Genomic DNA, 23,132 nt, shown 5'->3' with positions numbered 1-23,132 from the left:
GACAAGGGGTGAGAACCCTGGGCTCCTTTCTCTGTGCTGCCTGTCGCAATTCTGTCAACAAGAACTCCTTGGGCCCTTAGCCTTCCTTCTGGCCATGGGCACATGTCCTGTCTTCTCAGCTGTCTTGCCCAGGCCCCCAGGGGGGGTTTCCTGGAAGCCTCCCTGATCCCTGCCTGTGCATTCTCAGTCCTGTCCCACCATCCTGAGGCCATAGGAATGCCCCCTCCTCACAGCGGGGGCTGAGGGCCTCATCCCCAGGCTAGGGAAAGGGGGGCTCAGTTCTCCAGAGGCCCAGGGGGGCTGTGTGTGTAGAGTTCAGAAGCATATTCCGTTGGTCTTGAATTTGTCATTGCTGCTCAGGCTTACAAGGAATGGAAGATCATTTCCTCCTTTACGCCTTCATCGTCCTGCTCCACAGAGGAAAACCGGCCACTGATTGAAGTGCCTCTGGAGAAACCCAGCCCCTCTCAGGGCCGGTCTCACCTGGCCAATCCAGAAATGCACAAGGTGATTGCTCTTAGTTCACACACTTATTTGACAGGGGGCCAGTGAACGGGCTGGGACCAGAAGATGAGATTAAAGATGGAGGCTTGCCCTTGGCCCTGCAGGGAGCCTGGGCTTTCGAACTCCCTGGTCTCAGCAGGGAGCTGGGCTGGGTGGGTCAGGCGCTGTCAGAAGGTGGGAGGGGTTGGTCGTACCTTCTTTTCCCCTGGGGAACTCAGCTCTGTCCAGAAATAGTGATGCTGCTGATGGGGAGCTCAGCTGTGAAGCCCAGAACTGTCGCTAGTGGGGACTGCGGCCCAGCAGCCTCTGCTGCTAAGGGGGCCAGCTTCCCCTGCTCTTCACACCCCCGCTGTGTCCCTGAGGAGGAGGCCAGAACTGGGACATTCCGTGGAGTTCCCGCCTGCGAAGGGTTGCTGGGGAGCTCCAGAGAGCGAGAGAGGAAGCACCGCAGAAACTCGAACCAGCAAAACCAAAAACCGCAGGAGAAAGTACCATCCTAGTTTTATGTCTCGTACAACAAGCAGAGTGACAGCTTTCCAGTTATTTCTGTAAATGCCCCTAAGGCTCTACGGAAGTGGAAGTTAAATCACTGCCAAGCTTTGCAAACTCCTAGGTAGCCGCAGATCTGTGGTTGTCTTGAAGTGAGCCTGCCTTAATCCAGGGGGCCGTCCCTGGCTCCCGGCCCTAACCACCCTGTCGCCGCAGTCCCCAGTCATGGGGTAGGGCAAGCGTAGTTGAGCGCAGTGTTCTGGCGGGAGCTTAGGAGTGGTTCCATTAAAAAAAAAGTAGTTACAGTCATAGTGTGTGACGTGACCTTTGGGGTAAACTGAGTGCAAGGTGCATGGGACCTTCTCTTTGTAACTTCCCATGAATCTGTCATTATTTTGCAAGATAAAATCACCCCAAATTCGAGGGCAGTCCTGACGGCATGGTGTGCCCCCAGTGGGAGCCCTGCTCACCCGTGCTGTGGCCACAGGGAGTTCCCCGTGCCTCCACAGCTGGCGCTAGACTTCCTGATGGTTTACTTTCCGTATTTCTCCAAAATCGGAGTAAGCCCATTGAGGGGTGTCCCCTCATAGCCCCAGGCACGGGGCTCATTGCTTTTGTCCCCCACTGGGCCCTCAGCTCCTCAACGGGGAGCTGAAGCAGCTGTACACCGCCATCACCCGGGCTCGCGCCAACCTCTGGGTCTTCGACGAGAACCCGGAGAAGCGGGCTCCTGCTTTCAAGTACTTCATCAGAAGAGGCTTTGTCCAGGTGGTGAAGACAGATGAAAATAAAGGTACAGTGTCATTAGAATCTTCTGCCTGTGGGGTAGAGAGCATGCTACTCTCCACTGTTCTCGTGGTCGGGTGGAAAGGGTACAGTCTTTGAAATCTCTTTCTAATCTTCTGAGAAATGAGTGAGGTGTGCCGGGCAGTGTGGTTGTAATGGGGTCAGGGGGTCAACTCCTCTAGGAAAGGTCTCTATTTGTCCTATGATAGTGAGGGGGTCATGGTCAAGGGTTAGAGAAGGAAGGCTCAGCTGGGAGACTGCAAACTGCTGTGGGCTTTCGGATAGCCAGTTGGGAATAGTGATTGAAATAAAGGATGAGCATACCTTCTGACCCAGTAATTCCAGTGCAGGAATCTAGAGAAACTCACGTATATAAAACCTCAAAGAGACACGAACACGAGTGCCCATCTGGGTCCTGTCTGTGTTATAAGAAACTGAAAACGACCCTGGCTGGTGTAGCTCAGTGGATTGAGTGCGAGCCTGCGAACCACATGATCCCAGTTCGATTCCCAGTCAGGGCACATGCCTGGGTTGCAGGCCAGTTCCCAGCAGGGGACTCATGGGAGGCAACCATACATTGATATTTCTCTCCTTCCCTTTCCCTCTAAAGATAAATAAATAAAATCTTTAAAAAAAAACTTAAAAAAAAAAAGAAACTGAAAACAACCTACGTGCCCCCACCCCCACCCTCGACACGGAACTGTTCCCCGTGGCCTCTCTGGTGCTGGGTGGGATGGGTGGGTGTGGAGATGTGAGTGCCTTTACTTTTCACCTTTTGTGCTGTTAGCAATGCTTTCTGGTTTTTTTTTTTTTTTTTACATTTTCATAATTTACAAAGACTAGTTAATTAAAAAAGATAGTGTGAAGATCTCCTGATAGGATAACTAGGGCAGAAATAATCAGCCCCTCCTGAAGGGAAAAGTTGTCTTTCTTGTGGGTTAGTGGTTGGGTCGGCCCCTGTGAGTCTTGCTTAGTCAATTTCTCCAAGGGCTGGGGAGCGCAGGGCTCGGCTGCCTTGCAGGGTTCTTTGCGGGTGTCCCCAGAGTGCTTCAGCCCATTGCATGAGGCTTTCTAGTTACAGCCTAGGGCTCAGTTGGGAACCAGGGTTAGGGTTAGGCCTCCCATTTGTGGGCCCCGTCTGTTGTGGTATAGTGGGACAGTCGGAGCCTTGGGGTTAGCCTAGGGTCTTGTTAGAATTCTCCACCTGTGCGGGCCCAGGACCTTGTTCAGACCCCACTTTCCCCTCCAGGGCCCTCACTTCCTCAACTAAAATGAAAACAAGTAGGTTGGCCTTCTGCGGTTGCTTCTAATCTTTCCTGTGTGTCTTTTAGTCTCAGAACCTGTCACACACCTATGGTAAGCGAGCATAGAGATAGGCATTTTTAAAATTCTAAAATGAAAAAGGATTACAATTTATTTTGTCTTGGTAGCTTCAAAGATACCAGAAGGGGACAGTCTTAATTGTGTTCTGAGTTGCACATGGTGAAGTAGTGGAGGCCATCTGTTCCCACTGTGCAAGGGAGCTTGGGGAGGGCGTGGTGACCATGCAGTTAGGTTTCTTCCCCATGGGCTCACGGGCCTCTGCAGAGAAACCGCAGAGCTCGGCTGTGGGGACAGCATGTCACCAGGGCACCAGTAGTGCACACGGAGCTCGAACAAGGTGCTGTGGAGTCAGCTTTGCACACGGGGCTGGAGGGCATGGTGAGGGCCCGCAGCGGGCGTCGGGCCGCAGCCTCCCCTGTGTTTCTGCACCTTCTCAACACAGCCGGCCTGTCTGCCTCGCTTCCGGTTGATATCCACTGTCCCAAGTATGTCTGACCCCTTCAGCTCAGATTTGTTCTGGTAGCCACTGTCACTCCTGGACTCGACGGGAGCTGTGGCTCGGATCCTGCAGAGAGTGTCTGTCGCCCACTGTTGGTGATACTCAGGGGTGGGGGCGGGGGGGGGGGGCGCCGGGGGAGGGGAGCCGGCACAGTCGCCAGCCGGCCCTTGAGGATAGCAGGCAGAACGACAGCAGGCGGTTGTAACCGTCTGTGCCCCCGACAACAACGTCAGCTGCTCACCATGCTGAGGGCAAAGCCTGCACATTTGGAAGCCCTGGAAAATCCCGTGTCCTTGTTCCTTGCTAGGGGCCGCACAAGTGAGATTGCTAAAAGCTACTGGCTCAGGATTCTAATTCATAGCCATAGAAAAGGAAGGTAGAGCAACGTTCAAAAATCAAACAGCATCTTTTCTCACCCTGACACTCTCCTTCCAAAAGCTGCGACAACCTGGCCTGGTAAGCTGTATCTTTAAATGAGTGCTGGGAAGACACCATAGGTGTATTGGTTGGCTAGGGCTGCCCTAACAAGACACCTCAGGCCGGGCGGCTGGCATGGCAGAAGTGTGTCTCCTCATAGTTCCGAAGGCTACAAGTCCAAGATCAAGCTGTCAGCAGGGTTGGCGTCTTCTGAGCTTGGCTTCTAGGCGGCCTGTCCTCTGCATGAGCCCCTGGGGTCTTTTTATGTGTGTTAATCTCCTTTTTCTAAAAACAACACCAAAAGGATTTTATTTTTTTATTTTAGAGAGGGAAGAAGGGAGGGAGAAAGAGAGGCAGAGAAACATCAGTGTGTGGTTGCCTCTCACACAGCCCCTTCTGGGGACCTGGCCCACAACCCAGGCATGTGCCCTGACTGGGAATTGAACCAGCAACCTTTTGGTTCACATGCCCATGCTCAATCCACTGAGCCACACCAGCCAGGGCTGATCTCCCTTTCTTATAAGAACACCAGGCAGAGCGAATCAGGGCCCACCAGGACAGCCTCCCTTAGGCCCCGTCTCCAAACACAGCCCCATTCCGAGGTACTGGGGTTAGGGCTTGGGCACTTAAATTTGCAGAGGGTGGAGAGGAGGACAGAATTCGGCCCATAACTACAGGTGTAGGTGAACCAAGGCCCAGAGAAGCAAGTGAACCTCTCCTTTTCCTTTCAGACTTCGACGACAGCATGTTCGTGAAGACCTCCACCCCCGAGGAGTGGATCGCGCAAGGAGAGTACTACGCCAAACACCAGTGCTGGAAGGTGAGGGCTGGGCCGGGAGCCAGGGGCGCGGTCTTTCCACGGGTGGCCTCACGGTTTGCTACGGGACAGGGCGAGGGTCGAGCTGCTTGTGCCGCTTCTTCTGAAAGGTCAGGTCACCCCTTGACGTGGAGAGGTCCCCCACCGCGCCCCTCCCCCAGTGCCGCCGGGACCAGCCTTCACGTTGGCCGAGTGCCAGCAGGTGGCGCTCCGAAAGCGGAGGTCTTTGCCCCATGGAGGAGCACTCCTCGTTTCTTTCCCCGCTGCCTGCTACGCTTCAGAGCTCCTGCTGCCATCAAGTGACATTTTAAAAACAGTAACAGATTGGCCGTCTTGTTTTTTTTAAAGTTAATCACCGACTTCGCTGCCAATTTGAGTCTAGTGGGCATAGGTTAAGCTTTCCCACTAGACCGAGCTGAGTAATTTCCAGCCACGTGCCTTCCTAGTGAGCCTGAGCCGCCCTCATCCGGGAGCTGTTATTCCTGCGAGTCCTCTCTGCACCGTGAGACCCGCTCGCCCCATCCCTTTCCCCGCAGTCAGCGTCACCACCTGTCACCCGGTCTCGGGTGGGGCACCACGGCAGGAGTGTCTGTCCTGATATAGTTAGTGTCAGTGATGTCCTCACCTGCCGGTGGCGAACACCTTCAGCTCAACAAAGTCCACGTGAGCCCAGTCTCATTCCACCTCTTCTTCCCTGGGCCATCCGCAGCTCATCACAGATGTCCCCCTCATGGCTGCATGATGGCTGTGGCAGTGCCAGCCATCTCATTTCCCTCAGCAGCATCCCAGGCAGGAAGGGAAGGCAGGCACTTTCTTCTCCTGGGTCTCTTTTTGGTTATAAAGTCCCCAATGGACTTCTTCTTGCATCTCATTGGTCACTACTGGGTCACATGCCCATGACTGGCTGTGAGGGAGTCTGGGAGAGCAATCCCACCTGGCACACAGGTCCTGTCATCAGACAAGAAAAGGCAGAGAGGGTGTTGTGGGGAACTGACCGCTGTGGGCATGACCACACAGAAATGCACGTTCCCCCAAGATTTGACTCCCCCAGGCACCTGGTGTTCCCCCGTGCTTACAGGAGCGGGCAGTGCTTCCTGAGGACACCTGGGGCTGAGTGTTGGGCGGAGCACTTTTCCTCCCCCTGCGTCCGCACTAGGCTCTGGGCCCGCTCCTCCAGCGCTCCTGGAAGCGTGCCCCCAGCTTCTCTTGGCATTTCTGAGCAAACGCCTGAGACAGCGGTTTCTCTGGAGAGCTTGTCCTGATGCTTTAACGATCCTTCTTTCCACTGGAAGTTCTCAGAGTCAGATCCGAGTGAAGGTGCTGGAAGTGATGTGTGCAGTGAAAATGCACGTCAGAGCTTCCTGGAAGCAACTGCTGCAGGGGTCTTCCCTCTGACGTGCCTGGAGAAGGGGTCCCGAGGGCTCTCTCTTCCCCAGTTCCTTGGAGAATTTTGTTTCCCATGGCAGGGAAAAGGGCCTAAGTCTACAGCATGTAACTTGTATCTGGGGTTCACCTTTTTTGCATAACAACCAGCCCCAAAACTTAGTGGGTTAAAAGGAGTCACTTATGGCGCCTGCGGTTCTGTGGGCTGGCAAAGCCGGGTCCGGCTGTGGGGCTCATGTGTCTGAGCTCAGCTGCCAGGTGACAAGCAGATTGCTTCAGGGGTCAGCCGGCTCTTGGCTCGGGTGGTGGGGGTGAGTAGGGTTCCTGGGTCACAGGCCCTCAGCCTCCAGCCTGCAGCAGGCTCACCTGGGCTTGTTCACGTGATGGCTGAGCGGGTTGCGGAGAGGGGAGCAGAAGCACAAGGCCTCTTGCAGCTTGGCCTGGTCCATGGTTGCTTCCACCATGTTCTGCTGGCCAAGCAAGTCACAGCTCAGATCAGAGCGGCGGGGAAAGGCAGCCTTTTTGATGGGTGAAGGAGCAGAGTTATTCGGTAAAGGGGTGTGGACAGATACAGGGAGGAGTGAAGGACTGGCCACCCTTGAATCAACCCGAAGGGGTAAGAAAACAGGACTTGTACTGTTGGGCGTGTCTGGGAAGTATCCCCACAACCACGTAGTATTTCTCCGCAGAACCTGACACGGCCTGAAACTTGACTCACGGCCCACCCTTACTGTAACTGCAAAGAACCATAGAACACTGGGCTATCGTTATAAAACCCAGTTGTTTGTTTGTTCTGGAGAGGGCGTGGGGAGAGAAGGGAGGGCACTACGGGCAGCAGGTATGGGTAGGAACTGGAGAACTAGATAAAGCTTTTCCCTTTATTTTTTCAGAACACGTCTGGTGTTACCTGTATATTGCCCATGGATTTCCAATTCTTTATCCCTTAAAAAATGCCTTTTGAATAGGTGCATCTAAATCCTTTTGGGGGGAGCCAGCACAGACGAGAATGTTATAAAAATCTTTCTCCTCGTCTGAGTTTGTGTTGGCTCCACTGAAGGACCTCAGGACTCAGGTGGTTTATTGAGTTTTTGGCTGTATGTCTGCGAGTGTTTCAGAACTACCATACAAGTGGAAACTACTGGAGATTCATTCAGTCAACAGGCTCCTATTAAGCTAGGGGCCGACATCGTTTCGGTGGTGGGGAGGTGATGGTGAGCAAGATGGGCACACAGAAGAGTGTACCATCCCAGGTGCTGCAGGTGTCTTAGATGAGAGACCTGCTGCCCCCAGAACCACCTGTCCTGGATAGGGAGAGCTGCTTCAAGCAGGGGAGCGTTGAGCTGAGACCTGTGGGAGGGATGAAGTTAACCAGGCAGAGAAGGGGCAGAAGAACAGTTCAGTCAGAGGAACAGTATGTGCAAAGGCCCTGTGGTGGGAAGGGAGCATGGCACAGACCATGGGAATGAAAGGAGGCCCATGGGGCTGCAGCAAAGGGCCTGAGCGGGGAGAGGTACCATCCTGTCCCTTGCCCACAATGAGACCCAATTTCTACGTGCTGGGCAGAGGGTCGACTCTCTGACGCGATAGCCGGTGCTCGGAGACATGGTGTCAGCTTTCCTGTTTGAGAAAAGGGACAGGATTCTGGGGCAGGGATCAGGGTGCAGGCAGGCTGCCCTGTGACACTTTTCTGCCCACCTTCTGTTTGGCTTATACAGATCTTCATGTCCCAAGAATCTGGTCAGTTGTCTTCTGGGATGTGTGGTGATACTATCTCTCACCCCATTTCTACTCCCAGTAAGTGCATTGAGAGGCTGTTCCAGCAACAGCACCGGTGGCTGCTGTAGAGTCACCCACCGGAGGGAACCTGTGTGGAGCCCAGAAAAGCCACCGGGTGCTTTTGGTCCGGTTGCCACGTGCCTCCCCCTGAAGTTGCTGCTGGGTACGAGAGAAGGCTGTAACTTCCTCATGGATGGCAGTTGGAAGGGCAACTGAGGGTGTTATCGTGGTGGCCTGGAAATCTGTATTCTGCACCCTTTCCATGGCTTCTGGGCACTTCCAGAATGAAGCTTTGCATGCGAAGCATTAGCTGGTAACACTGTTGGGTTTCCTTCTTGGAGGCTGGGTCCCTAGCCCGACAGCACCTTCCTGCCCCCCAGCTCAGGCTGGCTGTGGTGAGACAGCGCCGTGCCGGCGCGCACACCGAGCGCACGCTATGACTCCAGTTCTGCTCATCACGTCCACTGCCTTCCTTGGCAGGGAGTCAAAACCTCTTGCCTCTTCCAGGTTGCAGCCAAGTGTTACCAAAAAGGAGGTGCCTTTGAGAAGGAGAAACTGGCGCTGGCCCACAACACAGCCCTCAACATGAAATCCAAGAAAGTCAGCCTCAGGTAAGAGCCTCGGTCTATTCGGGTTTGCCCCGATGAGATCAGCAGGCAAATATGGGGCCGTTAGGTCAGCATACCCGGAAACGCTGTTTTGTTCCCCTCCTCCCAGGGAGAAGCAGGTGGAGTACTTGGAGCTGGCTAAGACCTACCTGGAGTGCAGGGAGCCAAAGCTGTCTCTGAAGTGTCTGAGCTACGCCAAGGAGTTCCAGCTCTCCGCTCAGCTGTGCGAGAGGCTGGGGAAGGTACGGCCTGGCCCGTGGCTGCCCTTGGGAGAACGGGGCTCCCCTTGGGTAGATTGGGGGGTGCAGGGGCCTGCCTCTGCATGCTTCAGAAAGGGGCTCCAGTCCTCCAAAGTGGGACACGTGAGCCCTGTCCACTCTGGGGTGGCCCTTCTTTCTCTACTCGTGGAAGAATTGAGACAGCTCCAGAGACTCAGGGTTTTCTGTGTGTGTGGTATGTTTGTGTTCAGGTCTGTGGGATGTTTGAGACCTGATGTTAACCATGGAGGCCAAATGTTCAAATCAGAGGGAAGCCTAACTTTAGAATATTCCTACTCTTTCTCTGCGTTCACAGTCTGGGGTCGGCCTGGGCGCATGGCTCGGCATTCGAGTGGTGGTTTTTCTGTGTTCCCTGTAATTCCCATTCCGACAGCCACTAACCACATGTGACTATCTCATTTAAAACCAAATTCATTAAAATGTAAGAAAACGAAAAATTCATTTCCTGGGCTCATTGTTGCAGAACATCCCACTCTTGCAGAAAGCTCTGGGGGGCGGAGCTGCTAGCGTGGAGCGCAGAGACTCACAGGGTGGTCGCCAGGCAGGCCAGGGGCCGCACGCTGTCGCGTGTCTCCAAGAAGGTGAATGCAGGAGTCGAAAGTGAGCAGTTAGACGTTCTTATAGCCAATGAGCATCTCTGTTTTGGCCACGTGGTGATGACTTTCTTAGTGGTCATTTTTATTGAGTTCTCATTGACGTACACTGTATTAGTTTTAGGTGCACAGCATAGTGATTTGATGCATTATATATTGTGAGATCATCACCACAGTGAGTTTAATGTCATCGCCACACACGGCTACAATGTTTTTTTTTTGTGATGAGAACTTCAGGATTCCTTCTCTTCGCAGCTTTCAAATACATGGGGACTTTTGAGAGTATGTAGTCCCTGTGATGGACTTTGTGTGACTTATTGTAATGTGTCGGCTGTGATGGACTGGAGGTATAAAACCGCCTGGTCCTTGACCTCAGGGGGTCTCGGGCTGTGCTCCTCAGCGCCCAGCTGTGGTTGCTGCATTTCCCGATGGATGGGCTTTGTGACCTTCCAGCAGGGTGGTGGGTTTCCACGTCTCCGTGTGAAGTGTAGTAACTCCTGGATCCTCAGAGCATCCGGGCATCCGGTGGGGTCGGGTGGGACCTACTGGGACGTTTGAAGGGTGGCCCCGATGCTGCCTGCCCCGCCCCGTGTTTGTTTGGGATGTGACTGCTTGGGATGTGGGAGGTGGAGATGGGGTAGAGAACGCAGTGTGGGTGGAAGTTCTGGGTCCTACGATTCCAGCAACTAGAACAGTTCCAGTCTCTCCATTTCCTTGGTCCCCACCCTCCAGTCTCTCATGCCACCCCCTGGGCCTCCGGCAGGGACAACGATCGGCCTAAGCCCATTGCTTCCCCCTTTTTGCCTCCCAGTGCCTGTCAGGGCTGCCAGGGACCCGTCCTTGTCTGCTCGCCTTGCCTTCCCTGGCCTGCCAGGCTCTGCCTCTGAAAGTGGGGTGGGGCAGGTGTGGGGGGGCGTGGGGCGGGGCGGCGGGGTGCGAGCCAGGAGGCCGTGAGCACACCCGCGTTCCCTTCTCTGGGGCTCAGTGCCTTCAGAGTGCGGAGGCCGCCCTGTACCTCTTCCCTCCCACTTCCACAGGCCTGACCAGTACCTTGTGGGAGCTCCAAGCCCCACCCAGGGAAGAATCTGGTGCTTGGTTTTTTTTGCTCAGGCCCCTCCCTGGAGGGGATTCAGCCCTCAGCCAGCTTCAGGCCTCTTGGGATCATCCCCTCAAACTGACCAAGCAGCCTGGCTCCCATGGACCAGCTTGGTGGAAACCCAGAAGCCAAATCTTCCCCCTCCTCCCAGCCCCCGCCTGTGTGCTGCCTATGGGAAGAAATGAGGGGCGGTGGGGATGTGAGATTTCCTTCCAGGGAACCCTCAGCCTTGTTTGCTTCCTTTCTCTCTCCAGAGAGCAGGGTTGGTTTCCCTGGAAACCTCTCAGAGTCCCTGCTCTGTAGGGCGGCAGGGAGCTGGCCTGGTGGGAAGCTGCCTCTTATTGCCACCCCCTCTTCTCTCTCCACCTGGGTGCACACTTGGCACCTCATGGGGCCTCACCCACCCACACTCGGGGAGCTTTCTCCTGAGTAATCAGCTTCGTCAAGGAGGGGAAGGGAGACAGGGTGGTTACTTACCTGTGCTGGCTGTGGGGTTTTCGTGATGTGGCAGACGGGCCCCTGAGCTCCCCTGTCCGTGAGCTCTCCGGACACAGAAGAACCTCACACCTGAGTCTTTTGTGTGTGTTGGCCCTTCGTGTAGCTTGTCTTGTTAGATAAAACCCAGCTAAGGTTTATCAGAGGGCCTGGCCTATGTGTTTTGTTTTCTCTTTGGACCTCAGGTGCAGAGAGTAGAGCTATGAAGTTAAATATTCAACACATCCATGGACCCCTGCCTGTGCCTGGAGCTCTGGGTGCTCAGCAAGGGGGAGGCGGGGCCTCCTGCTCTGTGGAGCTGCCCTTTCTGATGCGGGAGGGAGATGGTGGCTATGTCAGTGGTACACGAGACAAAACATCGCAGGGACGAGGGCTGGGTGAGAGGGCAGAAGGCGTTAGGCGTTGCTGCCTTAGACCAGGGCATTCGGGAGCTGACTTTTGACCAGAGACTTTGAGAACAACTGTTGGAGGGCACAGCGGGCCAAAGACCCCTGCGGGCAATGGGCCACAAGGTGGGGACGTGGGGGCGAGTTTAAAGAACAGCAAAGAAGCCGTTTGGCCGGAGCAGAGTGAGAGAGTGAGTCGGGTAGAAATGGCAAAGTGAGCAAGGGGCGGGGCAGGGACAAGTCAAGCAGGGCCTCCGAGTCCCTGGTAGGAACTGGAGTTGGTTCGCATGTGGTGGGGAGCCAGTGGGAAGTTTGGATTGGAGGGCTGACAGGAAGGTCATTATTTGGACACTCTGTCAAGGGGTCGGTGGGCAGCAGGAGTGGAAGCAGAAATGCCAGGAGAGTCTCGTGGGTGCTGAGGCCGAGATACTGGCTTGGGTGGCCAGGATGGTGATCGGGGTGGTGGGAAGGGGCCGGATCTGGGAGCTGCTGGGAGAGCCAAGCACGCAGGGCTTTTACTGATGGGGAGGCTGAGAGGAAGCGGTGTGGAACGCACCCTTCCATTCACGGCAAACCCACCAGTGAACGTGGCACGAGGCCACCCTTTGCGTTTTGTTCTGTTCACCCTCTTCCTCTTGGCCCCCAGTCCCTGTCCCCTTCTCTTCTCCCGGTGCATGCAGTGTATGTCCCCACGTGCATGCGTACTGGAGAGTAAGTAGTAGCCTTTTCTGTACATATCTTGTCCTCTAAGCTTGTCTAAGTAGCATCTCGTTCTGTTCTTCACTTTTTCCACCTCTTGCTACAATGTTATGTCTGGCCAGGCTTCTGATCCCTGGTGGTGTCCCCCGTGGGCATCCAGGGCACCTGATTGCCATTTCCCTAGCGGTGGGCATCCAAGTCGCCACCCAGCCCCCTGGTGCAGCGCGCCTGCTCCAGTCCTGTGCCAGACTGAGAGGTGTGGTGCTATTCGTGGGTCTGCTGGTGCCCGGGACGCACGTGCCTAAGATCACCAGTGAAAGTGGCAGCTTCCCAGGGCAGTGATGCTACTTCGGGCCCAGGGTTCCACGTGCCCCACAGTCTGGGTACCGACTTTCTGATTTTCGCAAGCCTGACAGATGGGTCTTACTGTGCTTTTAATGTGCATTTCTGTGATGATCAGCGAGGTCGTGCATCTTCATTTATTTGTTCGTCATTTAAGTTCCCCCCACTGTGAACTTCCCGTTTCTATCCTCGATGTGGTGCTCCATGGTGTGTTCATCTGTGTGTACCTCTGTGTGTGTGTGTGTGTGGTTGCAGGAATCCATTTTATGTTCTAGACCTGCCTGGTCCAGTCCAGTAGCCACTAGCCACATGTGGCGATCAAAGTGAATTCCAGTGAAATGAAACAAAAAATCAGTTCCTTGGGTTGCAGTAGCCACATTTCATGTGCTCGCTCTCTGCACATGGTGAGCGAGAGGCTGCCAGAGTGGAGAGCCTAGATACGGGGCATTTCCATCTCCACAGAAGTGTCCATCGGACGGTGCAGTCCCAAACGTTGATGTTCGTCTTCTCTCTGGTAACTATGCTCACGTGTCTTTCGTTGGGCAGCTTTGGTGTCATCAAACCCCCCCATTTCTCCCCTGAAGTTCGTTTACTTGAAGACCCTCTGTACCTCTCAAGTCCCAACACAGTCTCACACACTCTCCTCCGACGGCTTTCACATTTAGAGCTTTAGCCCAGGTGGAGCTTAAATCATCTGTGTGTGGTGTGTGGTGTGGGGTGGCACTGAACTTCATTTTTCTCCCTATAAAGAATTCGTCTTCCTCACCTTACTTATGTTTTAGTGGTTTTCACTGGATTCTAACAAATAGCTAGAGAGATGACCACCCTCTTTATTACTGACGGTGATTCAGACTTACGTTCCGAATTTTACTCCATCTTAGATAAGAGATGCCGCCTATTTCTATAAGCGAAGCCAGTGCTACCAGGATGCTTTCAGATGCTTCGAGCAGATTCAGGAATTTGATCTAGCACTCAAAATGTACTGTCAAGAGGAGCTCTACGAAGAAGCTGCCATTGCCATGGAAAAGTAGGTGCTTTTATTTTCTCCCTCCCTGCCCCCCGCCCTCTGGGGGCCTCCTTCCCTGGGTGCTGTTACCCCGTTCTTCCATAGTGGCTTTACCGGGTCACCCTCTCCCACGGGAGTGGTGGCCTCGATGCGGGGGCAGGAGCTCCGGGAGAGCTGGACTCTCTGTTCTGCGCTCCCTTTACAAGCTCTGACTCAGTGTCATGAAGCAAAGGGCCTGAAGAAGATGTCGCAAGTGTGTCTGTAAAACGCGCAGCAATTTTGTGCTTAATGATGGTTCTTCCCTCTCACCTTTAACTGCTGAGTTGACGGTTTTGCCAATGGGCGGCTCCATAAAGGTAAGGGCACTAGTGGGCAGTCAGGGTCTTGCTTCGTTGTGACCCCTGGCAGATGCTCAGCCAGGCACACACACACATGTGTATGACACGTATGTGCACGTACCCTCAGTTGTCAGGTACATCCGCTTCCTGCGTGACCCAGTGAAGGCCTCTTTGAGCCTTTGGCCTGGTTGACATTCCAAAGGGAAGTGGAGATGGGAGGGGCTCCGGCTGGCAAGGGACCTAGAAGCAGCGTGTGGCCGGTGCCCCCGGGGACCTGGCGCTGAGAGGCAGCTAGAATCCAGGCAGCAGGGATTTGTGTCCCTTGTCGGCTCCGGAAACAGCAGGCTATGAGTCGGTTCTCTGTCTTTTTTACTTTGTAGCAAATTATGCATGTGATGAAATGAACATAATTGATCTTCAAACTTTAGATTTTAATTTTTAGGTCTGCTTTTATTAACGTATAGCCAATATTCAAAAACAAGTGCACATCATTTTCAGCACAAACACACTTGCATAGCCAGCACCTAGATAAAGAAATCAGGTTCTACTTTTGGAAATGGAAAAGCAGGCATCCAGTACTGCGGCTGGTAACGGAGCACATCCCTTTACGCAGGCCTTCGGTTCACGTGTGAACACGGTCTACAAAGCAGGTGTGCATGGGTCACGCAGAGTGCCACGACGAACTGCCGTGGATCGGGCAGCGCCAACAAAAGAAATTTGAGGCTGGGAGTCCAAGATCAAGGCTCTGGCCAGATGGGTCCCTGATAAGAGCTCTCTTCCTGGCTTGTAAATGACTGCCTCCTCACCGTCCTAAGGTGCCTTTTCTTTGGTGCTTACCCAAGCAGGGAGGGGGCAGGGCAGTGCACTCAGCCTCCTGCAATCTCCTCCCATGGGGACAGAACCCTGTCAGATCAGGACTCCACCCTTATGAGCCCATTCAGTCTTCATTACGTGCTTGGAGGGCTTGTCTCCAAATACAACCACACAGTGGGGTTCAGGCTTCCGCACAGGAATTTGCGAGGACACGAACTGTCAGTCCATAACAGGTGCCAGCTGTGACATTCATTGGGTACCCCCTCAGCAGGGCGCCGTGCAGCGGTGCTGTGAGGGATGGCCCAGGCCGACTCCCTGGTAAGTGCATAAGACAAAACCGACGGAGAGTTGCTTTTTCATACTTTCAACTGTTCATTTAACCTTCTGTTCTCACTTTTGCAGAGGAGCATTGAATAATCATAGATTTTCCCTCTGCAATGTGTTTTTTTTTCAATTTCCGATGACCTTGTTTCTTTTTGTCAGCTTTATTGGGTACGCAGCTGAGTTTTTAGTGATGGGCAGAGTGCAGACCTAAGGGTTATCTGAGCGGCTGGAACCTCTCGCTTGGTGTGCCTGAGTGTCCTTGGAACATCAGACACTCTGGGTGTGGAGTTCAATTGCTCAACGGCCTGCCTCAGAATACGCTGAGGACGTTTGAGACTTGAAAAGAAAATACCTAGGCAGCTCCTTCAACTTGCTAAAAGCACTTCCGCCCTCATCAGCCAGTGCTGTCCTGAGTAGTGTATTTCCTTCCTTCCTCTTCATTTCCACCCCTTCCTAGGGCGGAGGGGGGCTGTGACACCAGGAAACCGGTGTTTGTAGGGCAATCTGGGGCGTTGTGGGGTCCCCAGGTGCTTCTCTGGTCTTGAGGAAGTATTTTGTCCTAGGGGAGTTCAAAAGAAATTATGTCCTATTGGATTGTTCCGATGCCTTGAAAACCGGCAGTGTGGGATATACACTAGCTGTGGTCAACAGAGTAAAAGGGAGCTTCGTCAATGTCGCACTCACTCAGCCCCACACAGACCCGACGAAGAGAGACAGCATGGGCTGGACGATCACAGGAAGACTAATGTGACCGCTGGTGCACGCAGCCCCGTCTGCACCCTCTGTCATGAGCACACATCACACTGAGCAGGGCTGTGCACCAGAAGGGGGATCATGCCTTCACGAAAGCTGAAGGGCTTTATTTATCAAGGGCAGTTGTGGCCATGCATCAGTTTTGCCCTAGAGACTGACTTTCAAACTTCCTTCTTGCTTGCCTGGGTTGCAACTCTTTGCTACATTTCCCTAAACACTCCAATGCTCAGTCCCTTTGGAAAATAAAAAATTCGTGTCATCATTGCAAAATGAGGCATTTATAAAGAAGCTGCATAAGTTGAGGCCCTATTTTGCATAAATGTCTACATGTGGGAATTTTATTGAAGTTGCTTTATGCTTTATTTTGGAGGAATTGTTCTGTCAGTGGGGCGATGAGTTACCATTTGGGTCATCTGTCATTGCAGGTATGAAGAAATGCTAAGGGCCAAGACCCATCCTGTAGCCAAGCTCTCCTATTCGGCCAGTCAGTTTTACCTGGAGGCCGCAGCGAAGTACCTGAGTGCCAATAAGATCAAGGAGATGATGGCTGTCCTCTCAAAGATAGACATAGACGACCAGCTGGTGTTCCTGAAGTCTCGGAAGCGACTAGCAGAAGCCGCTGACCTGCTGAACAGGGAAGGTCGGAGGGAGGAGGCCGCCTTGCTGATGAAGCAACATGGCTGCCTCCTGGAGGCTGCCCGGCTCACTGCTGACAAGAACTTCCAGGCCTCGTGTCTGCTGGAGGCCGCCCGCCTCAACGTGGCCAGGGATTTGGATGTAGAACACACCACGGCCATCCTGGAAGAAGCTCTGGAACTCTGCCATCAGACCAGCCAGCTCTCTGGCATCGCCGAGGCCCAGTTTCTGCTGGGGGTGATCCTGAAAGACTTTCAGAAGCTCAAGGATGCCTTCTTTAGGTTTGACGCTCTCAACCACTCGGCTGGCATGGTGGAAGCCCTCTACGAAGCCACCAGCCGCTGTGAGGCTGACCCTCAGAAAGTTCTGGCCCTGGCTTCAGGCGGCTTGGTGGTCCTCCTCAATTTGGTCAAGGCCCTCGAAAGAGTGACCAACAATGCCGAGAAGGATATGGTCAAATCTTGCTTTGAGTTTTTTGGGATTTCGCAAGTGGATGCCAAGTATTGCCAGATAGCTGAGAACGACCCTGGGCCCATATTAAAAATAATTATTGACCTGGACTTGAACTTGAAAGAGAAGAAGACAAAAGACCATTTCACGATAATGACCAACCAAGTGAAACTAGCCCTGAACAAACACCTCTTGAACAGGCTGTGCCAGATCACGCGGAGCCTGCTTGGGCAGACCTACCCGGGCATCTGCAGGAGGTTCATTGTGGGCTTACAATGTAAGGACGAAAGCTGCGAAGATTACCACAGACCCCTGAGGCGTTGTGAGGCCAAGTGTTTGGTTCAGTCGAAAATGCACCAGGTCGCCATCAATGGGCTGCTTCTGGAAGCCAAAAAAGTCTTCCCTAAACTCTTAGCTGAGGAACTTGAAGGGATCGATAGTATCTTGTCTGCAGACGTGTATAGCCACTGCAAATCCTTCCTGAATGTCCTCTTCCCGAAGCATTTCCATCAGCGAGTGCTGTTGGAAAACCCCGTGGCGTGGAAAGAAATCTTCAAACCAGTTTACAAGTCCTTCCGACCCTACAGGTTTGCCCTGAAAGAGTACATCTGTTTTCTGTTTCAAAACGAAAGGGCGCGCAGCCGCCGGGAGTCCACAGACCTGTGGCTGCGCGCCATGCAGGCGTTCCTGCTCTCCTCCAACTACCCGGAGGAGTTTGAGAAGCTGCTGCACCAGGAGGAAGACAACTACCAGAAGGAACTGAGAGCTCTCGAGTCTGAGAAAGAGGAAAGGGGCCGGGGGCGAGGCAGCAGGGGGAAAGGAGTAGAAGGGAAATTCGGCATGCTGGCGCCCAACAAGGATGACGAGAACAGCGAGAAGACACACGTGTGCTTCATCCGGCTGCTGGAGAACTGCATCCACCAGTTCTACGTGCACAGGAACCCAGAGAACTTCAAGAGGTTCTTCTTCCGTTTCATGAACGTCCTCGTCAGGAGGTGTAAAGAACCGCTCATCCCCAGCATCGGGAACACGGTGGCCCTGCTGGAGTTCCAGTTCGTGCACTGCGGGGTGGTCCTGGCCCGCCTCCGGAAGAACGCCATCCTGTGCCTCCCCAAGAGCTACGTCGCGCTCCTGCACTACTGGGACTTTCTGTTCAGCAAGAAGGACAAGGAGCTCCGCGGCGTGTTCTCCATCATTCAGGAATACAAGCCGAAGGATGTGGCAAGGGCCATCCAGGATTTCCGGTTCCACCTGTCCTACCTTGTCAAGGTGCTGTGCGGCTCTGAGAATGTGCACTTCAATGTCCTGCTCGATGCCTTTGAGGACATAGAGTGTGTGGCCTCCGGCGAGGCGGAGCGGACCCTGGTGCTGTGCTTGGTGATGCTGGTGAACGCCGAGGAGGTCCTGCTGTCGTTCTGCAAACCTCTCCTGTACAACCACTTCCAGGGGATTGAGACAAAGCTGCAGGTGATGAGCCTGGAGTACCCGGACCAGGTTCCCGAGAGGCTCCGGAGAGTGGTGAAGCGGGTGCTGGTGGCGGCCGACGTGAAGGCTGTGGCCGAGGCGCTGCAGGACCTGCTCTTCGAGCGGGATGAGGAGTTCCTGATGGACTGCCACTGGTGGTGGGACAGCGGGCACCCCAAGGGGGTCCACGGCCTCTACCACGAGGAGGTCAAGCTCAACCGCCTGCTCCGCGTGGCCCTCGTGGACTACTTTTCTGACCCGGAGTGTGAGTTTGGCCAGGGCGAGACAGAGGAACTGGCCTCGGACGACCGGGACCACCTCCTTGCCGCCATCCTGTCCCAGAAGCAGTGGAAGGCTTCCATCCAGCGGAAGCTGAGGCGAGCGTGCCTGGTGGTGTCCCTGTGTATCACCTGGAGGAGGAGGGTGAGCGCCCAGGCGGGGTGCTCCGCCGAGGAGCCCGGGGAGCCCGGGACCGGGATCTTTAAAAAGGCTGACGTCGACAGGACCCAGTGCGACCTGTGTGGAGTAAAGTTCACTCAAGGCCCTGAGAACTATTTCAGCCCCAGCGGAGCCTTTGAGGGAGAGACCTCAGAGGCCGTGGCCCTTCCCGGGGCTGAGCTGGACGACGAGGAAGATCAGGAGAGGAACAGCGAGTCTTACGAGCATCACGTCCTCCTGGAAGGGCACCAGAGGCAGCAAATGGCCTACCAGAAGTACTTTGAATTTTTCCAGGAGAAGGTGGACCCGGCCGTTGCCGCAGGCAGGCTGGTGGTGCAGGACATCGAGCAGAGCGTCCGGATTCGCAGCCACCGAGGCCCCAAAGAGCATAGCCACAACCTGCAGCGGAAGGTCCAGGAGAACATCAGGAAGGTCTCGGACGCGGTGGAGGACCTCTACAGGCAGAAGGCCTGGGCTGGCGGTAAGGGGGCCTGGGAAGTGGGGCTCAGGGGGCGGTAGAGCCTGGGCTGGAGAACACACATCAGAGATGAGTCCTGTGAGTTTCAAAGTCTGACTCGGGGCGACAGAACTTGGCATCTGCAGAAATACATGCAGGGCTGTGTGTTCTCAAATCGGAGCAAAGCCCCATTCAGATGTCCCGACTGCCTTGAGCTGGGACAGTTCCCCTGGCCACATAGACAAGAAAAAGGCTTGCCAACTAGTTCTATGGAGACGATACAGGGAGAGTGTTTAAAGTCTCGAGGAAACTCTTTAAGGTTCTGATTAATTTGGGGAGCATTCCTTGAGCGCCCACTCTGCACTGAGATCTGGAGGTGCACTACTGGTCTCTTCCTTGGAGGAGGGTCCTCAAACCATACCCAGTGTGAGCTGTTAATGCTAAGAATTCTAACGTGGTCTTTGAATCAGATTTCCTCCGACTTCCTTATCAGCAACTTCTTAGCGACACTCAGCAGGAGTTATGTTACATATAAAATTAGTGAGATAGCGTATTTTAGAATCGTTCTGTAACTCAGACACTGTCACTTAAGGTTTAGTGACACTTTGAACGAAGCTTCCATGAAAGGCCTGCTATTGGCAGTCTCTGCAGACACATGGGCATGGCATCAGCCTAGCGTTTCGTGGTGGTCTGTGCCCCTGGCCGCAGTGGGCAGTTGTGGGTCCTCACCCTGTCATCCTCCTCGGGGGAGGCGCAAAGACAAGGTCTTGGGAGGTGGGGGCTTTGGCTCTAGTCCTGGGTGTTTGAGGCCCCAGGGTGGCCCCTTTGCTCAGAGCCCTCACATTCTTTGGTTCCCACAGCGGAGGAGGTGATGGCCCGGCTCATCCGCGTTCTGATCCCCTTAGTCGAGGAGGCGAGGGAGTGGCTGAAGAAAACAGAACTCCACTTACAGGAGGATGGTAAGGGGTCCTTTATCCCAGGATGATGCTCTGGGTCCTGTGGTTCTCGGTGCTGCTGACTGTCAGGTCAGACTGAAGGGGGGGCTGCCTGTGATGTCAGTAGTGACCACCCCCTGTCGCGGAGCATCGCCCTGCGGAGTCAGGTTACAATCACACAGTATCCTCGTTTCTCCGTGGGGCTGGGAGGGCGTCCTTTTGGGTGGATTTTAGCTGCTTTTCCGTAAAACCTCTTTTGCCACTCAAGAGCCATTATCAGTGATGTTCAGTCACTACTCCTGCTCAAAGCAGTGACCCCTAAGGATACACCAAGTATTATAAAGCCCTTTTCTGACATATGGGGTGGCATGTAACCTAATGATTATCAATGCTGAGTTGTTGTGTGTATCAGTATGGTTCTGGGCTTGGGGATACACAACAAATGAATTTGTGAACCAAACAGAATCACTGGGGCATCTCGCATGCATCTTCCTGCAAAGCATTAGAAGCTCCTCTGCCTCGGGTGGCTCTCCGGGCCGAATCATCCTGCACATTCTGGTTGTGCTGGAAAGGCCTCTCTTGTCCATTGCAGCCGCTGGCCCCCCCCTCCCGCCCCCGCCCGATGTCACTCCTTCTTACTCTGAGTATTCCCCTCACCCCAGGTTGCCCTCCTGGGAGTCCTTTTAACCCAAACGCCACTGGGAAATCCAACCCCAGAGCTGGGGAAAACAGGAGGGGACTTGCCCCAACTGTATGTGCCAATAAAAAATGCAGGGCTAAGATTTTTTTAATTGTTTCAAAAGGGAGGTAACTGATAGATCAGCTCACGTCTGTGGCTGAGTTTACGTTTTGTTTGATTTCTTTCCTTTAAAGGGCCTCTGATAAAAGGCCAGAGGAGCCAGCCTGTAGGAAAAGGTAATTCTAGAGGAGAAAGAAGGTTGACTCTGGGTTTGGCTCGTCCTAGGGAGCGGATTCAGTACTCCGAGAAAAATCCTCACTCTCAGGCCCCTGGTGGAAGGACAGCCTTTTCCCCTTTAATTTAAAATAACAATTACAGAGACATTCAGTTTCACGAGGATGTTATAGTTTGCATTGGAGTGGGGGGAAAATCACCACTTTGCATGTTGTTTCTTTTTTTGTTTGTTCGCCTCTCAAGCAGGTATCGGTCAGGAAGATGACTATGAAAATGAAGTCGAGGACTTTTTTGAGCTCTGTCCCAGGAGTCGTCCGCGGAAATGTGGAAAGCAAAGAAAATACTGAGGTCCACACAGCTGCCGCCACCTAAACCTTCAGAACATTCCATCCTGACTCCGAATTCTGAGGGCAGAAGGGAAAAGAATGCCAATTAGCATAAAAGCCTAGGGGAGTCTAGCGGCCCCTTTGCTTTAGTTCTGGTTCCCTCTTTCCCTGGTGGCCGAGGATCTGCCCGCCCCTCAGACCGGGGTCCTCTGTGCTTTCCCAGTTCAAGTCCAGTGGTATCAGTTCCCCTAACACTCGTTACATGAGAGTGCTCATCGCTGTGGGGGACCTTGGGACTCCTCACCCCAAAGTCCCCAAGTTCTCTGGCCCGAAACCTTCACGACATGAGGCCTAGGAGGGATGCCCCTCACGGCAGAGGGGCTCCTGCCCTGATCCCCTCTTGCCTTCGCTCATCTCCTTCCGCACGGCTGCACCAAGGGCCGTGTGTGCCCGGGACTGTGTCCTGCCACCGGCCACCCCTGACGCCCAGTCCCATTCTGGTCCTCTCTGAGCCTACTCGTAGCATAGTGTGTTTCATTATATACATTAGTTTCTTCTCTCTGTGGCAACTTTTCTGCCCTCCTCTGTCCCCCCACCATCCTCAGTTCCCTGTGCCAGTCACAGTTAGACTACCTCAGAATGTAGTCAAGCGTCCCCCCTCCCAGTGTCCTGTGGGGGCCCGCGGCAGGACCTCCCCCGAAGGAGGACAGGCTGGGGGATGTTGCTGGGGGCTTCCCAGCCTGCCTCACCAGGGTGGTCCTAACTCTGCCTTGGCGATGGTACCAACATTTCCAAAAGTGTCTTGTATGTAGCTTTGTGTGTCTAGTCTTCTTGGTCCTCCCTGACAAGTTTGTCATCCTGGCTTAGGCTGACATTCGGACAAGTTTTCTCCCGCTGAGCTCACCAGGGTGGGACAGGGACCTGCAGCAGAGCAGGCTGGGGACAAGTGGACAGAGGAGGAGGAGCCAGGCGTTCAGTGCCAATCCGTAGGGACAGGGCTGTGAATCACTGCCTGGGGCTGGTAGGCGCCTGAGAGGAGGGGAGAGCTGGGTCTCTCTGCAGGAGGCCGCTGCCTTCTGCCCCCCCCCCCCCCATTTCCCCAGCCCCTCCGTGCAGCCCAGGGGAAAGGTCGGCGCCCTGGCCCTCTGCTGTCTGCCGTCACAGGAGAGCCCACTTCTCCCACAGGTTGCTGCTGCTTTCGCTGCTCCTCGTGTTCACGGTCTTTCTAGATGGCTCTATTTCTTGGAAATGTTTGTTTCTAATTTTTATTAGTTACGTTTCCAGTTTTTACTTCAGGTTTTTTTTTTTTTAATGAACTTCACTTGCCAGAAAAAAAGAAACAGAAAAAAAAAAACAATCAAATCTTGCTGTATGATCACCTTTTTATAAAGTTAAATCATTTCTCTTACATGCTGCTGTCTGTTTATTTCCAGGCTCCACTCAGAGAGTAAAGGGGTAAGTCTCGGGGGCAGGTCTTTCTGGTCAGCAGGTCAGTGCTGACCAGGACAGAGCTTGCTGGGCCCCTGAAGTGAACAGGGACGGAGGGAAGCACAGGCTGGGCCTTGGAGCTGGTCGCAGTGGCTCTGTCCCCCCTGGATGCTTCTGGGCACGCGGGGTGTGGACCGCACAGTTTCATCAGAGCTGTCTATGGGGATCACCCCTAGCAAGAACACTGTCCTGGGAGGCAAGGGACCTGGAGTCTAATCCCCGTCCTGCCCCCAGCGAGCCATGTAACCTGGGGTGAGTCACGTCTGTCAACATGCCCTGTGCCTAAATGCAGCACCACCC

The 23,132-nt window shown here is 54.1% G+C and overlaps 1 protein-coding gene across 2 annotated transcripts in view; it reads left to right on the top strand.

Moving 5' to 3' along the window:
- TRANK1 (tetratricopeptide repeat and ankyrin repeat containing 1) overlaps positions 1-22,665 on the top strand; it is a 95,195-nt gene extending 72,530 nt beyond the window's left edge. For both annotated transcript variants that reach the window (XM_037070875.1, XM_037070874.1), the window contains 9 exons: positions 361-507; positions 1,630-1,786; positions 4,750-4,838; positions 8,502-8,605; positions 8,712-8,844; positions 13,373-13,518; positions 16,151-19,194; positions 20,031-20,129; positions 21,265-22,665. In XM_037070875.1, coding sequence (XP_036926770.1) covers positions 361-507; positions 1,630-1,786; positions 4,750-4,838; positions 8,502-8,605; positions 8,712-8,844; positions 13,373-13,518; positions 16,151-19,194; positions 20,031-20,129; positions 21,265-21,365 — 4,020 coding nt within the window. In that variant the 3' untranslated portion in view covers positions 21,366-22,665. The remainder of the gene's footprint in view (positions 1-360; positions 508-1,629; positions 1,787-4,749; positions 4,839-8,501; positions 8,606-8,711; positions 8,845-13,372; positions 13,519-16,150; positions 19,195-20,030; positions 20,130-21,264) is intronic.
- Positions 22,666-23,132: the final 467 nt, after the last annotated feature.

The sequence above is a fragment of the Sturnira hondurensis genome, unplaced genomic scaffold (genome assembly GCF_014824575.4).
Source record: "Sturnira hondurensis isolate 20B ecotype Veracruz unplaced genomic scaffold, ASM1482457v3 Scaffold0019006, whole genome shotgun sequence".
NCBI lineage: Eukaryota > Metazoa > Chordata > Mammalia > Chiroptera > Phyllostomidae > Sturnira > Sturnira hondurensis.
This window is presented reverse-complemented; position numbering and strand designations above follow the sequence as displayed.